Source organism: Equus asinus, chromosome 9 (assembly GCF_041296235.1).
Source record: "Equus asinus isolate D_3611 breed Donkey chromosome 9, EquAss-T2T_v2, whole genome shotgun sequence".
Classification (NCBI taxonomy): domain Eukaryota; kingdom Metazoa; phylum Chordata; class Mammalia; order Perissodactyla; family Equidae; genus Equus; species Equus asinus.
In genome coordinates, this window is record NC_091798.1 from 21,588,725 (window position 1) to 21,605,248 (window position 16,524).

Sequence of the window (16,524 nt, forward strand, 5' to 3'; positions counted from 1 at the left end):
ATCTCCTGGGTCCATCACTAGCTGGATGACCCTTGCCAACTCTCTACATCGCTCAAATTCTCCATTTGCTCATCAGTAAAGTCGGTTGTAACATTTGTGGAGGCCTTTTTGTAAACTGTGAAGCACTACCCATGTCTCATTCACTCACCGTTGTAGCCCCAATACCTAATATTGTGCCTAGAAAAAAAGATGCAATATTTGTTGAATGACAAAGAAAAAGAGGGGCTTCTTGTCCAAAGAAGAAAAATATCTCTCAGGCCAAATACTGTAGCAATGGCTTCTCCTATAGGACTATTCAGAGGCACATTAAAGGGATTCAATTATGTACAAATGGGGACACTTTAGAGCCACTCTGTGAAACCCTTCTCATTATCACGCAGCAGTTGGACCAGGAATAAAGACTCCTCGTGCCCTCTCTTCTTTCAGGTGATGGAGCAAATGACGTAAGCATGATTCAAGCTGCTGATATTGGGATTGGAATATCTGGACAGGAAGGCATGCAGGTATTGTTCCCTGCAACTCTTGTTTCTTCCTTGTTCTCTTTGATCCTTGTTGGAGAGTTAAGGAACTCCCCACAGGGTTGGAGGAACTTCTCCCAAAGAGGCTTGCAGAATTATTGTCTGAAAGTCAGGAGGCTTCCATGCCTAGACGTAACCTCCATCACCACATCCCTACTGCTCAGTCCTTCAGAACACAGAGAGAGATCAAAGCATGCTCGGCTCTTTACAGACAGCTGGCGATACGTGTATTCTAAAGCCAAATAGTACCCAACCACTCAGGGAAGACTAAGCCTTCCTCTGACTCCGCGCTTCCTCCGTAACCTCCACTCACATCCAAAGTTGCAGTGCCCTCCGTGAGCAGTGACAGATATAGGAACATCTGAAAACATTCTTCAATTGCCATTTTAGTCTTGATGGCTAGATTGACCTATAAATTGCTTGGTACACTTTAATTAACAGTGTACCTAATTTAGTCAAAATTCAGCTTTGAGCTGTTAATGTTTCCCTTTACAACAGACCCCACTTTGTGGTTTTGAACCATTAACAATTGTGTCCCCCCACATTAGGGGACATTAATGCAGATATTAGGCATTGCCCATATTTGATGGTGAGGATGAAGGGACACTGTTCCCTTTGGTTATGTACCATATGCCAGAGCCTATTGAGCACTTCACATTTATTATCCCAATTAATTTAACAGTCACCACAACCCTGTGTGTTAGGGATTGTTACTCCATTTCTTTCAGATGAGGAAACTGAGGCTGAGGGAGGTAAAACAGCCTGACCAAGACTCATACCAGGATTTATAATCAGGCATGTCCAAGCCTCATACTCTTAAAGAGTACTGTGAGCTGTGTCTTGTTCTGAGTAATCCCAAAGGCAGAAGACACGTTTCAACTCCATGTAAAGGAAGAACTATCCACCCATCAGCTCCATCTGATGGGGCAGGCAAATGGCCTGCCTCAGGGGGTGGCCAAGGGTGTGCAGATGTTTGAGGATTAGCTGCATGGAAGCCCCTACTCTCTGGTTAACCATTGCATCCCATGGTACCCGACATGTACTGGGCCGCAATAAATGCTTGTTGGATACATGGAAGGAGATGAAGGGCCACACTAGACCACTGGTCCCTTTTGACCTGCGCTTCTCAGATTCTGGTGAGGTTTGGATTTCCCAGAAGAGAGAGTGAGGTGTCAGAGTCCAAAAAGCCACCCAAGGGTGCCACGTAGTGACAGAGGTTCTTTCAGATCCACCAGCCGTGGACTTAGAAAAGAGCAGTGCCCTTAAGGGAGCCTCTGCAGCGCATTGGCAGCATGGATGGAAACTGGTGTCTGCTCTGCCCTCTCAGGCCGTCATGTCCAGCGACTTTGCCATCTCCCACTTCAGACACCTCAAGAAGCTGCTGCTTGTGCACGGCCACTGGTGTTACTCACGCCTGGCCAGGATGGTGGTGTACTACTTCTACAAGAATGTGGTGAGTAGCCCTGTGCTAACCTCCTACCCGAACCTTGCGAGTCCTTGCCAGTCCTTGCTGGGGACCAGCTCTCCCCACAGTGATAGACAAAGCATCTCAGAATAAGGGAATGAGTCAGGCTGGCCTGGATTTTGAATCCTGAAACTGTCCGTTACTAGCTCTGTGAGCTTGGGCAAGACAATTCACTTCTCTGGGCCTCAACTTCTTCTTTGATAAAATGGGACTAATACTATGTATTTTGTGCAGTTCTATGAGGATTTGCAAGACTATATGGAAAGCACCTGACACATAGGAGGCAGCATGAGTTCTTGCAGGTGTGGACTCTGGAGTCAGACATACCTGATTCAAATCCAGGGCTCCTATCTTTGATAATGGCCCTGTGCCCTCATTTCACCATCTCTAAAATGGGGATGGTAATAGTACAGTTCACATATTTGCTATGAGGATTCAATGAGAGCTTATATATACACACACACACACACACACACACATACAAACATACACATATATACATATGTATACACACACACAAAGTGATTGGCATGTAGTAATCACCCTATAACGTTCGCCATTATTTTCTACTATCATTCTTGCTGCTGTCGTTACTCTTAGAGGGCCTCCATAAATAAGATTTATTTTCTGACATCAGGGAAGATGTGAAGAACTGGCCTGACCTATATCTTAGATTTTCTCCCCAGATAGAGCCACCCCAATCCAAGCGCCACATGCCAACCCTTGGGAGAGGAAGGCTTTAGGACTAGGTGGCTTCTACCTAACACTTCAGCATCGCCAGCCTTCCCAGCAGGGAGTGCATAGAGGTGAGGACACTAAGTAAAATACCTACTGGCAAAAATATTTGGAGCGGGGAGTTCATCTGGGTCTAGTCTTGCCTGACTCTAGCATGCCGAGAGAACTTGAAAGAGTCACATAACCTCTCTGAGCCTTGGTTTCCTCGTCAATAAGATGGGAGACTGACTCTCCCTGTCTCTAGAAGTATTATCAAGAGGCCTTGGTGTCAGGGCTCAGGAAATCACTATACAAATACAGACAATCGTATGAAGATATTATTGTTTCTCCTAAAAAATATGTCCATTACTTCTTTCTGCTCATAAGTGCCCAAAGCAGGCCCACACCAACTGAGGTGTTAAAGCTATCAGAGGCTCTTATGAAAAGCCCTCGATTAACAATGGGTATAGAAGAAGTCAGAACATTGCTGTACTAAGGGAGGGAACAGGGCCTGAGGTTTTTATTTTCTGGTTCAAGGATCTTTGAATAATTCCCGAGTGTCTCCAAATAGTATCCGATTCCTGTTTGCATAAGGAAAAAGAGAAGATTAAGACCACGGTGATGGAAGAGAAATTAGCCACATAGCAGCTATGAAATTGCTATTTTTTCCCTCTTGCTCCATTATCCCAGTCCTGTTTTCAGGCACTGACACAGGCACCCTCGCTCAGGAGTGAGTCTTTCTGTGCAAAGTTTAATGTATATGTAAATAAACAGGATGACAAGAAAATAATGTAAATTTGATAAACTGGATGGTAATATTATTTCAGCAAACAAGACTCTCTATTTGACCCGAAGCTCACTCTCAGCATGAAAGCCTATTTACCTAGAATTCAAAATGCCCCTGTTTAATTTTTTTCTTGCCTCCAAAGGAATTGTTCTTTTGAATAAGCACAACCTCTCCTCCGCATTAAATTTGTGAAATAGAAAAGGAAACGTTTCCAGCCAGCCATGCTTTTAAAGCTTAAATGATATTTATTTCCAGCCCGATGCCGCGCTTGAAATTGCGATACTGATGCTGCATTATCTCCCCATTGCAATTAAAGGGTGGAAAACTATGACTTCCACATCCAAAACTAATTTCAGAGGGGATTAAAACCCTGCCTGCTCTGAAATTTGAACAATGAATTAATTACTGCACTGTAGCTTCTTGGGAGGAAAAGCAGGCACCCAGTTTCCGCGATGCCATCACTGGGTTCAACATGCTCGCTCCGGGGCACAAAGATTCCAGGCAGGCAGGGGAAATGGAAACAAGGTCCGAACATGCCTGCAGAGGAATGGAATGCTCCTTAATGTTGAAACTCCAGGATGAGTGTTAGGAAAATAGAACAACTTAGATTTACTTCATTTATTCAAATCATTATTGAACACCTGCTGTGTCAGGAATATTATCAGGCACTAGGTATAGACCAGAGATCTAGACAGACTTGGTCCCCGCCCTCAAGAGGCTTACAGTCTAAATCAGGCCTCAGCAAACTTATTCTGCAAAGGCTCACATAATACACATTTTCAGTTTTGTGGGCCATGCAGCCTCTGTCACACCTGCTCCACTCTGCTGTGGCAACATGAAAGTAGCTATAAACAATATGCAAATGAACCAGTGTGGCTGTGCCCCACTGAAACCTTACTTATGGCTGGATTTGTTCTGCAGGATGTAGTTTGTCATCTCCTGGTCTCAATAAATCTTCTCAAAATGTGGTTCTTGGACTAGCAGCATGAGCATCACCTAGAAGCTGGTTAGAAATGTGGATCCTTAGGCTGTACCCCAGGCATATTAACTCAGAATCTGCATGTTGAGTAAGACCCCCCAGGTGATTCATATGAACCTTAAAGACTGACAAGCACTAGTATAGGGAAAAAGAAATTAAAAGCTAAAAAACATTTCCTATGGCACATCTTCTTAGAGGAAGGTTAGAATATGATGGACTATCACCAGGAGCCTCAACCTAATCAACCAAGAGGAAAATAATGTGTAAGCTATGACCTGAAAGAAGAGGAGCTACAACTATGAGTTAACCAGACTCCCTGCCAAGAAGGAGAGGTCAATAATCTGAGTCCTTTAAGGAAATATTTCCAGCAGTTTATTATTTTATAGCATAGATTGTATCTAATTCCAAAAAGTCTAAGTGACATACAGTAAAAACATGAAGGCAATAGGGAAGTTATAAAGGAAACATAAGGGTTTGGATCAGGAAACATAGAGAGGAACCTGAGATAAGATGCTGAGTATGAAATATGTGGTTAAAACAGCAGACCAGTTCTCCAGGAGAAAGACTCCCACTTTCATCTAAATCCAGAGATCAATTTGCAAACAATTAGAAAAAGGTCACACAAAAATTTTCAGGAACTTGTCTTCAGTGGCATTTTTATAGGAAACGAAAATTAACCTCTATATGGTCACCCGTTTTTCTAACAACCCTTAATAAAAATCAATATTAAATTATAATTCAATAAGAACATCTCAATGGGAAACTGAGCCAATGATATCCAAACACATAGCACTTTATTGCTTTAACTAGGGCTTAGATGAAGCCCTTTGACACCACTGCTGTGTCGGGTAGGGCAAAGAGCTCAATAAACCTCAACAGGCAGTTCACTCAAGTTCTCCACGCCACCTTGGTGCCTGTACTATTTCCTTGGTGCTTAGTACTGCTTGATACTGTTTGGCATACTAACATTAACATCCACCACCATTTATAGAGAACCTACCGTGCACCAGACTCTGTGCTAAGAACTTTACATACATACGTAACTATGAGAGCTAAGTGTGGTGTAGGGGTTAAGAGCATATGTGCTAGAGCCAGACTGGGCTCAAACCCCAGCCCCGCCCTGCTACTTAATAGCAATGTGTCCTTAATTACTTATTTAAGCTCTCTGTATCTCAGTCTCTTTGTCTGTAAAATGGGGATACCACAGAACTCTCAGGTTTATTGTGTGCATATATGAGTTAAAATGTGTGAGGTGCTTAGAACAGCACCCCAAATACAGTGTATGCTTAGTTTGTCCAGATTAAACTAGGTGATGATGATGACAATGACAACAACAGGTGCTAACAGCCTTATGGGGTGGGGACAGTTATTATCTATTTTATAGATGTGGTAGCTGAGGGCCAACGGGGTTACCCAGATCTCACAGCTAACTAAGTCACAGAATCAGGATGGGACCCAGTTCTAGTCTACTCCACACTCCCCACTGTCCTCGTCATGACGGCATTTCGTGCCTCCTGGAGGTCCAAGCACCCTCTTCTCTGGTAGTTGCCAAATTCCTTGCAGGCAAGGGTCGCTCTGACACAGGTCGTGTGTCTGCTCTCCAAGCCTCCCTAGCACCATGCCTCAACACAAATTGTTCAAGAATGTTACGTGATGATGTCGTCACACTTGGCCACAGAACTTCCACACCCCTTCCACACCAGCCAAGGCCATCACCCCTCTTCCTTCCTCACCTTTGCCTATGACCAGAGCTTGAGTGAACACTGGATCAAGCATCATGGCTCGTACAGGATGATAATGGTGTACAACTTAGAAACTGCGATTTGGTGAGACAAAGCTGATGCTCGCAGTCCGGGGAGATTCAGGCTTGGGGTAAAAGGGCTAGAACTACATTGTGAGACATTAGAGGATGGCCTGTGGAGAGTACATGTGCTGCCTCGCCCCCTCTGGCATCCATGGCAGAAACTGCCAGCCACAGCGGTCTGTGTGCAATGCTTTCCCCACACAGCACCCCAGGGTGGAACCTACTGCCTTTCCTAGTGTGGGATAAAGGACTCTGCACTGGAGTGCTGGACGTTGAGCTGTGCTCTCAGATCTTGAATTCACTTTAACAAGTGCATCCACTTCCCACATATGATGAGGGTAGACTCCGGAGCCAGAACATCTGGGTCTGAATCCCAGCTTCACTGCTTACTACCTCTATAATCCCAGCCTAGTCACTTGACCTCTCGGAGGCTCAGTTTCCTCAAATGGAAAATGGGGATAATAGTGACTGCCTCAGAGGGCCATTAGGAGAATTGAATGGATCAGAACAGAGCTTGCCACAGAGTAAGTGCTTTATGAGTCTTTATTGCCATTGTTGCTATTATTGATCTCATCTGTAAGATGACGAGGTTGAATTATATGTCACTTCCAGCCCTGTCATCCTAGGATTCTAGAACCTCAAGTCACTGTTCCAACCCCAGTGGCTGAGGGACTTTGGTTTAGTCGCTTACCCTATCTGAGCCACTCAAGCTGCCTATGTGTAGATGGAGGTGAGAGTTATCGTCTCACCCATCTAGTTGGGGAGGGAGAAGCAAGGCAAGGAGCACGAAGGGCTGAAAAGAATTTTTAAAACCACACACAGAGAAGTTGAAGCCTCATACATTTGCTGAACACTGGTATCAAAGAGACTTTCTAATACTTTGGTTCTTCTCAAACCCTCCGTGTCAAGTACACAAGTGGTTGATATTGATCTGGGGGCTCAAAGTCTGCCGATAGTGTATTTCAAACCTACCTACAGCACAGGAAATAACTGAGCCCCTTCCCCCTAAATCCCCTCCTCTGAGAAATAACTTCACCAAAACTCGAGTGCAGGAGGAAATCCCTTGCGACAGCACGAGACTGCAGTGGGAGGAGGTGACCTGGAGCCTGGAATCGCCAAGGGAGGCGAGCCTGGCCTTCAGGCAGAGAGATGCAAAGTCCAGGATTCTCAGAGTACTGGGATCTCTCTCAGAGCCAGGATGCTGCCCACTAGTCATCTGGGCAGAAAAGCCAAAGGACGGAACTCCTTGGCTGGAAGAATCTCGTTCAGTATTGTCACTGCATCATCCAAAGATGGGGCTGAGAAAGCTTGAGGGATGGTCAAAGAGAGAGAGCTTTGAAAACTCAGTGGCTGGTTGTACCACTTTCTAGCTCTGAACTTGAGCAAGGGGTAGCTGAGTATCTCAGAGCCTCAGATTCCTCAGCTGTAGAGTGGGACTAATATTCTTATTATCAATATGTAATATATTAATATAACACACAAATATAGTTTTATATTAGCAATAATACTAATCTTGCAAGATTGTTAGGACAAATTATAATGTATATTGCACATCTAATGATGTACTATCTACTGATCCTATAATACCTCTCACACACCTGGCACAAATAGCTCAATAATTATTTCTGACTACGACTAATAATATTAACGTTCATATTATCATCATTACAAGAATAAATAGAGAGCAAAATAACACTGACCCAGTAGTTAGGGAATGAGAATTCTAGCTTGAACACAAACCTGCCGAATGATTTCTTACAGTACCCTTCACCTCTCTGTGCCTCAGCGACACCGAGCTGAGAAGCTCTAGTGGTTACTCCAGGACCGGCTGCTTACATGACCTTGGTCAAGTCACCAAACCACGTCACAATACGGTAGACAATAATAGTGACCCAGCCCATCTCAGGCGGGGAGGCCTGGAGTGGGAAGGACCTTTGAAAACATAAAGCAAGTTTAGGCAGAAGATTTCTTATTCACCCTCCAGAGTTGCATGACCATTAGGGAAGTATTGTTGAGGAAAACCTCGTGAAGTCATCTTCCCGCCAGGCTTCCTGCCTGCGGTCCAGTTTTCTGTCATCCCTCTCTCAGGGACATCCTTTTCTTTTACCACACTACTACTAATAATCACTGCCTTTTATGTGTCACGTGTTGTAGTCTAGGTACTTCTATTTCCATCTGAAAGATGCCAAGATGATGTTCAGAAAAGTTAAGCCATTTGCCTAAGGTCACACAGCTAGTAAATGACAGAATTGGGGATTCACAACCAGGCCTCTTTGCCTCCAAAACCTGTGCTCTTACCCACCAGAGTTTACTACCTTAACAAGCTGGTGGGGTTTCCTTCAGGTCCTGAAGAACATTAAGACTAGTTAGTGGTAGCAGTAATCGCAGCAGCACCTGCTGCTCCGAGGATTAGTGTTCTCTCCAAACCTTACACATCCTGCATGCCATGAATGAGGAAACTGAAGCCCCAAGTCAGCGCAGGTGACTTGTCGGAGCTCCCGAGCAGCAGCAGATGACAAGCTGCCCACAGGTCCGCGCTCACGAGGCCACGCTCTCTGCCCGCAGTGCTACGTCAACCTGCTCTTCTGGTACCAGTTCTTCTGCGGCTTCTCTGGCTCCACCATGATTGATTACTGGCAGATGATATTCTTCAATCTCTTCTTCACCTCCTTGCCTCCTCTCGTCTTTGGAATCCTCGATAAAGACATCTCTGCAGAAACTCTCCTGGCGTTGCCTGAGCTATACAAGCGCGGCCAGAACTCCGAGGTGAGGGGCCCGGGCAGGCGGGGGAGGTGGCCTCAGCTTCTGCCTGACCTCCGACTCCTCCCTGGAGGTGTCAGAGAAAGAGCACTGGGCTGGGGGTCCCACTCTGCCACTTACCTCCCATGTGACCGAGGAACTCGGCTCCCTGTTGCTGGCCTGTTTCTCATTTGCTGTTGAGGGTGATGGACCAGACCCATAGGTATTTTTCTTTTTAGTTCTCTCTTAATTATATCACACATTAATACGTGACTGCCCTAGTTGAAGGGGGAGAGGACATGCAGAAAGTTCCCTCTTAGCTGGTTTCTCTCTCCAGGCTTTCGACAGAACCCCCCAAGGCTTGGTTTGGGAACCCCTGGGGTTAAAGCTAGTTTGCTCATTACTGGGTGAGACATTCAAAAATGAGGGCTTCTACCTCACATCGGGGAAAGCAAAACTTAAAACTCAAGGTTACACGTGGTCTAGAACTTGCTAGTATCAAGTAGACTGAAGGAGGCCCAAGAAGCCATCAGGATAGTTTCTTAGAAGGCACAGGGAGGCCCCACTCGTGCCCAGGATGATTTGAAGAAGTCGTACAGCACCAGTCCAGGTGGTCAGACTGGCACAGACGTGGGCCAGGAGGTTGGGTGGAAGAGACAGAGAGGGAAACCAACCGCCTCGAAGGAGGAGCTCTGGGAAAAGGGACATCGAAATGCCTAGAGTACCTTTGCACCTGGGGGAAAGGAGAGCCAAGTCAGATGTGGTATTTGAGAGCTGGTGATGTTGGGTGGACAGCCAACAAAGAACCAAGCCCAATCCTGACCCAAAGACTGGAGGAGAGCAAGACAGCCCAGCATTTCAGGCGAGGGAGACGTGGGGGTGGCACATGTACATGCTGGGCCATTCTAAGTGTCCCCTTCCTGTAGGCAAGCTGGCTGCATAATGCATTCCTTGAGTATCTAACATTAAAAGAAGTTAATGTAGCAAAAACAAACTGTAAACGGTTTCACTTTTCCCAGGGAAGGCAGGAAGACTGAAGCACAAAATGGGAAGTCTTATCTCTGAAGCCACCGAGCTCTGTCTCTTGGGACCTGTGATCCTGGGCTGTGATTGAGAGCTCCTTTTTAAAAACCTTAGAATCCCCAGACTTACCAAGTTCGTCTTAGCACTAGCAACGTGCAAATGAATGGTAGTCATTAATAACTGAGCACTAATGCACAATTGCATTTAGACCTCTCAAAACCCAAGAAAATAGTTGGTGTTGTTTTCTTCCACTTTCTATGGAAGAAGAATCAATTCTCAAATCAGTTTAGTGACTTGCACAAGGTCACAGTTGGTGATAGAGCTAAGATTTGAACTGAGGTCTGTCACCCCCAGGTCCATGCTCTAAATCATTCCATTCTACTGCCTCTAAGATAAGAGGTGTTGTAAGTGCCATATAGTGTGCTCCAGCTCAGCATGAGGAAGTTGCTTGCAAAGCAAAGAGGCTTGCTTTGAGGGCGGTAACTGTTGATGTATTCTTTCCTGGCAGTGCTATAACATGTTCACTTTCTGGATTTCCATGATGGATGCATTCTACCAGAGCCTCATCTGTTTCTTTATTCCTTACCTGGTAAGTCATCTAATCCCATTCTAACCATACAAATCACAGAGTAGCATTGCTCCTGTTTATATGAAGTCCTAGACTGGTAGTGTCTTTCTGGACACTTTAGAGCAGAGGCTCCAAACAGGTGGCCTGCAGATTACATCCAAACCAGGGTATTTGAAAAGTCAGAACACTTTACTAAAAGAGCTTAATTTCTGCCAGCTTTTGAAAAACTGAAAGCTATCAGTACACTGGGTGATTTTTCCCTCATGGCAAAAATCCAGAGTTGACTCAACAGACCTGTTTAGATAGGGTGCATGTTCTCCAGCTTGCCATAGTCCCCACCACTCCCTTTTGTCTTATACCTGGCCTTCTTCACTCATTTACTCTTTCTTACTTGAGCACTGAAGGTATTTGAATTTACAACCCTTGATTTATATTTATAGTTGTGCTTCTAAGGTCAAAGCAGCATTCAGGCAGCAAGTTCTGATAGTAAGGAATACATTATCTGAAATAAAAGCAAGAATGCAGATAACAAGGGATACCAGCCGCATCTCAATTTGGTCCCCCAGTTTAAAGAGTAAGAATTTAGATAGCAAAGGATATCTGCATTCTTCCTGGACGGGGAACCAGGATGTGGGATAATTGCTACTAGGTAAACAGTGGCGTCTATCTGACCTCTGGGCTCACATACTTTTGCAACTAGCAACAAGATGGGTGTCAACGAAGCAGACGTTTTGTGCTATGTTTGAATTTTCTCACTTATAATACCCTCCCTGCCCAGGCCTCTACTTGCCTTTCCAGCTTCATCTTTTGTCCCCATGATGTGCTCAACAAATCTGCTATCTAGGACCATTTGAACTTTTCGCCCTCAGTTCTGGCCTCTGCCTGGTCTGCCTTTCCTTTCTCTTTTCAAGAGATTAACTCCTCTTATTATGGTCTCAGCTGGTATCTCCCCTCTTCTGTTCTCCCAGGGGGCCTTGTACTTGCCCTCCATTATAGCATTTACCCCCTGAAGTACAGTTGCCCTGCCTAGTGAACTGTAAACTCTTTGAAGGTGGACAGAGAAGTATCTTCAGCAATTGGCATTGTGTCTAGTGGGTGTTCAATATATTCTTTGTTCATTCATTCCACAATGTTCTGGAATACCCATCATGGCTTCCTCTGAAAATGTGTTTCTAAAGAATTTCATCCTGTCCACTCACTCCTCGTCTTGTCTATTCCTTGGGTCAGTTCCACATGGATGGCAGCTGGATGGAAAGCTTCTCCCCATTCCTTCCCCTCCCTTGACACCTGCCTTCACTGATGCTTTATAATCACTGTGTCCAAGCCAAGGCCTTGAGTCCCTGGGCACAGCTCACAGTGCCTGTTTGTTACTCCTCTGCAGACCTACAAGGACTCTGATATCGATGTCTTTACCTTTGGGACACCCATCAACACCATCTCCCTCGCCACAATCCTCTTGCACCAAGCGATGGAAATGAAGACCTGGGTGAGTGCCTCAGAGCCCCTTTCGCCTAACAATTGTCTTCCTGTCCATTGACCACATCCAGATGTCTGAGTTGTTTCACTGTATATTATTGATCTACTTGATACATACTAGACTCCTACCTGTGTCCCACTTGTGCAGGGATGAAAGAGGTATAGAAGATAAAATTAATAAAATTCCTGGCTTCAACTTACTTATCATCTAGTCAGGATGATAAAATTAAGACTTATATTTTTAAAAATGACAATTTGTTGAAAAAAAGATATTTTTTTATTAAAAAATCAGAGGTGTTTCAGAAACAAGAAAAACATTAGACTGATGGTATGCAAGGCTGTGTTGGGAAGGTATGTTCCCCATTTAATTCCAGGGTAAAAGGCTAGAAGACTGCCTCCATGTAAGCACATCTCAAACATGTCCAAATATCACATTTTCATATCTTAAAAAGGCAGTGCCAGATTTCTCATTAAATTCTTGAAGTCAGTGATAATTGTAAAAACAAAGAGTTTAAAATTATATACAGATACCTATCTACATGATTTAATATATTATCTTATTTAACCTCCTAGAACCCTTTGTGTTAGGTGGAGGTTTTTTGTATTCTTTTTTTTTTTTTTCAGTTTTATTGAGAGAGAATTGACATACAGCACTGTATAAGTTTAAGGTGCACAGCATAATGATACACATATATTGTGAAGAGGTGGATGTTAACTAAACTTATTGTGGTAATCATTGTGCAATATATGCGTGTGTTAGGTGTTTTTTTATTCCCATTTTATAGATATTGAAAAAGGTACAAGAAACTTTCCCCAAGCAGTTCAAGACAGAAGCAAATATGAACGCCGGCAGTCTGACTCTTGACCTTTTAACTGCTGTGCTAATAGTCTGAGGAGATGAGATTGAACGGTGCAGGAAAACCACTTGACAGAAAGATGTGTCCTTAGCCAAGCGGAAGGGCTCTTTCAGAGAGCATATGTATTAAAAATTTCAAAAATGCCCCAAGTAGGCTCAATGTGTTCCCTACGTTCTGCAGTGGAACTTCCTCCCCAACCTCCTACCCCCTAAAAGCTAGAGCAGGCCCTGACCTGCTGGGCAGTAGCTGATGAGAGCCATACAAGGGAACTTCCGGATCACAGAGTTCCCATTTTGAAAACCCCTTCTTCTCCCATTCATGCCAATGACAGATAGAACAAAGTAATAAAACCAAAAAGGCATAGCCAAGCTTAAGGATAGGATAAATTTCTTCAAGAACCACCAGCACCGAAAGCGGCTGAACCACAATGGGGTGGGGGAGGGGAAAGTACTGCACAGGCTCAAACTGAAGGTTTTCTGGAATCCAGGACAGGAAACAGACTATGGCAGTGGGAGCCTGGCTCCTGTGGGGTAAGGAAGACTGGAGCCCCATTTACTGCTGGGTCCCAGGTCTGGGCTGGAGTTCCCCCACTCAAGAAAGAAAACTAAAGATGAGATGACAATGACAAGCTATTTGGAGTTACAGTTTTATCAGAAGCTGTGAGAAAGGTAGGCAAGAGTCAGAGATAGAACTTTAGTACTAGAAACTGAGCCAAGCTAAGGAAACATTTAGAACTCTTGAAAATGAAAAATTTTGTCATTGAAACTAAAAATGCAATTTGTAGGACCCACTCTAGATTGACACTGGCAAAAAGTCAACTACCACATTGGAAGGTAGTATTGGAAACTCATCCAGAATGCTGCTCAAATGTGAAAAAGTAGTTAGGAGGAGTGGTGGCTAGGCTAAATGACTCCAGCATCCACAAAATAGGAGTCATAAAAGAAGAAAAAGGAAAGAATGGTAGAGAAGCAATAGATGAAGAGATAATCAATGAGAATGAAAATTAATCAAAATAAATCTGGATATATGGCCTGGATATATCAAATGGAAACTGTGCAGAGTAAAAGACAAAGAGACAATCTTAAAGCCTACCAGAGACTAGGAACAAATCACTCGAAAAGGAAGAGCAGTTAAAATGACAAACAATAGAAGCCAGAAAACAATGGAGTAATTATCTTCAGAGGCCTGAGGGGAACAACAGTTACCCTATTAATGCTAGGGCAAAGACACGACATTCTCAGAGAAACTCATAGACCCTCACTAAAAGAAGAAACCTACTTCTGCAAGAACATAAAATCTAAAACTGTAAGAAACAACATAATGGCAAAGAAGGGCTGTTCAATAGGTAGTTAATTTATGCTAAAGCTTTCATCATGACCACATTTAACTATAAATTTTCCCATAAAAGTCCACATTTATATAGTGTCTCTTAAAACTTAAGTTATCTTAATATTTAAAAATAGTATCTTAAAAACTTAAGAGGAATGTAGGAAACTCAATTCAGCAGAATATAGGGAAGATGAAAAGAGCAAAAGAAATGATGGCGGATAAAACGTACAAAATAAGAGGTTCAAAATAAATCCAAATATATCAGTACTTATAATAAATGTAAGTGGATTTAATTCACCTATTAAAAGCAAAAATTGTCAGATTGGATGTTATCCAGCAAATATAGGAAGAAATAGACAAATTCACCATTATGGTGTGAGATTTTTGTACAACTCTATCAGAAACAGATATAGATCAAATAGGATATGGAAGCTTTGAATAAATTAGCACACTTGATCGACTATAGTTAGATCTAATATATAAAATCCTGCTCCAAATAGCAAACATGCATCTTTTCAAACACACACAGACCATATACCAAAAATTCAAAGAAAAAGAGTGAATTCTGAATCACAAAGGAATTAGAAAGACTCAGTATCGTAAAGAGCGTGTTTTCTGACAACAATGCATTTAGATTAAAAACAAGCAAGAAAAAGATAGCCAAACAAACCTAACATGCTTGGAAATTTCAAAATGCACTGCTAAATAACTCACACAGTCAGGAGTAAATCATGATGGAAATTATACTTGTTGCTGAATGACTATAAAAATACCACATTTGCAAACTTGTGGCATGCAGCTAAAGCTTTTATTATTAAAAACAAAAAGAAGAAAAACAAGTTAAGAATTCAACTCTAAGGAACTTTAAAAAATTACCATGTAAACCTGAAGAAAATAGAAGAAAAGAAAAAAGATAAGAGAAAAATCAAGGAAACAATAGAAACTAATGTCTGGCAAAACTGATCCAGGATAAGACACAGAAAGAAGAACCAGAAAAACAATACTAGGAATGCAAAAGACTGTAATCATAGATATAATCAATTTTTAAATATTTTTTTGAAAATGTAAGCCAGTTCATAATTTCTTTAAATGTGAACTTTACCAAAACATAGTCAAGATCATTCAGCAAACCTGAATAAAACAATCTTAATTGGTAATCCTGTCCCCAAAGCCACAAACCCAGAGTATTATAAGGGTAGGTTTGACCAAATTTATAAGGGACAGATAATCCCTATCTTAAACCAACTTTTTCACAGATTAGAAAAGTGGAAAAGACAGGCAATTCATTTTTCATGGCTAGAATAATCCTGATACCAAAATGGGCATGGAGAGTTCAAGAAAAGAAAATTTTAGGCCAATCTCACTAAATGAACATAGATGTAAAAATTCTAAATAGAATTATTGGCAAACCAACTGAGCAGTGTATTAAAGATAATAACGTCCAACCAAGGAACTTTCATATCCTGTTAGTAGACTGTAAACTGAAACCACCACTCTGGAGAACAATTTGAAAATAGCTAGAGGAGTTTAAGTACTCCTATGCTGTGACACACTTCCCCTTGTAAATATGCACCCTGGAAATACTCCTACGTGTATATACAGAGGCATGTACACGAATGTTTGTTACAGCATTGTTCTTAATAGAAAAAAAAAATTAGAAGTAGCCTAAATCTTCATCAACAGAAAAATAAATAAATTGTGGCATATTCATACAATAAACAGTTAAAATGAATAAACTAGAGCCGTATCTATCAACACAGATAAGACTACAAAACACAATGTCTATTGAAAAACAAGTTACAGAAGGATACGTACACATGAAAAAGTAAAACAGTATCCATAAACGTGCATACAGAAACATGTATATACAAAATATGCATAAGAATGATGAATGCTGAATTTATGTTCAAGATTAAAGAGAAAACATTTGCAAGGGATACATGGGTTCTTTAATTGTATCTGTAAGACTCAGTCTTTTAATAAAACTCAGGCAAATATGATATAAGGTTAAAATTGATAAAGCTGGGGGTTGAATATATGAGGTTTGTTATCTCTATGCTTGAAATATTTCACAATAATTTAATTACATTTTTAAATAACTAGCCCAAGATATTTTCCAAGAGGAACTCTGCTCTCTATGACCCTCTTAACCATTAGATTTTTTTCGACCTTTCAAAATGCCCTGTGAAGTATAATCAGTCCTCGATTGTGTATTAAATGGGTGATGAAACTCAAGATTCTGCATCCTCTGATTGCTCACTCAGC

At 42.4% G+C, this 16,524-nt stretch overlaps 1 protein-coding gene and 1 long non-coding RNA gene across 14 annotated transcripts in view; one reads left to right on the top strand and one right to left on the bottom strand.

Annotated features, from left to right (window-relative positions):
• Window positions 1-16,524, top strand: part of ATP10B (ATPase phospholipid transporting 10B (putative)) — a 286,627-nt gene that overhangs the window by 258,519 nt on the left and 11,584 nt on the right. For all 13 annotated transcript variants that reach the window (XM_044777708.2, XM_044777711.2, XM_070517124.1 and 10 more), the window contains 5 exons: window positions 427-503; window positions 1,846-1,971; window positions 8,833-9,033; window positions 10,538-10,618; window positions 11,979-12,083. In XM_044777708.2, the coding sequence (XP_044633643.2) occupies window positions 427-503; window positions 1,846-1,971; window positions 8,833-9,033; window positions 10,538-10,618; window positions 11,979-12,083 (590 nt within the window). The remainder of the gene's footprint in view (window positions 1-426; window positions 504-1,845; window positions 1,972-8,832; window positions 9,034-10,537; window positions 10,619-11,978; window positions 12,084-16,524) is intronic.
• The window catches only part of LOC106832150 (uncharacterized), a 149,871-nt gene that overhangs the window by 6,191 nt on the left and 127,156 nt on the right, over window positions 1-16,524 (bottom strand). The gene's annotated exons all lie outside the window — the stretch shown is intronic.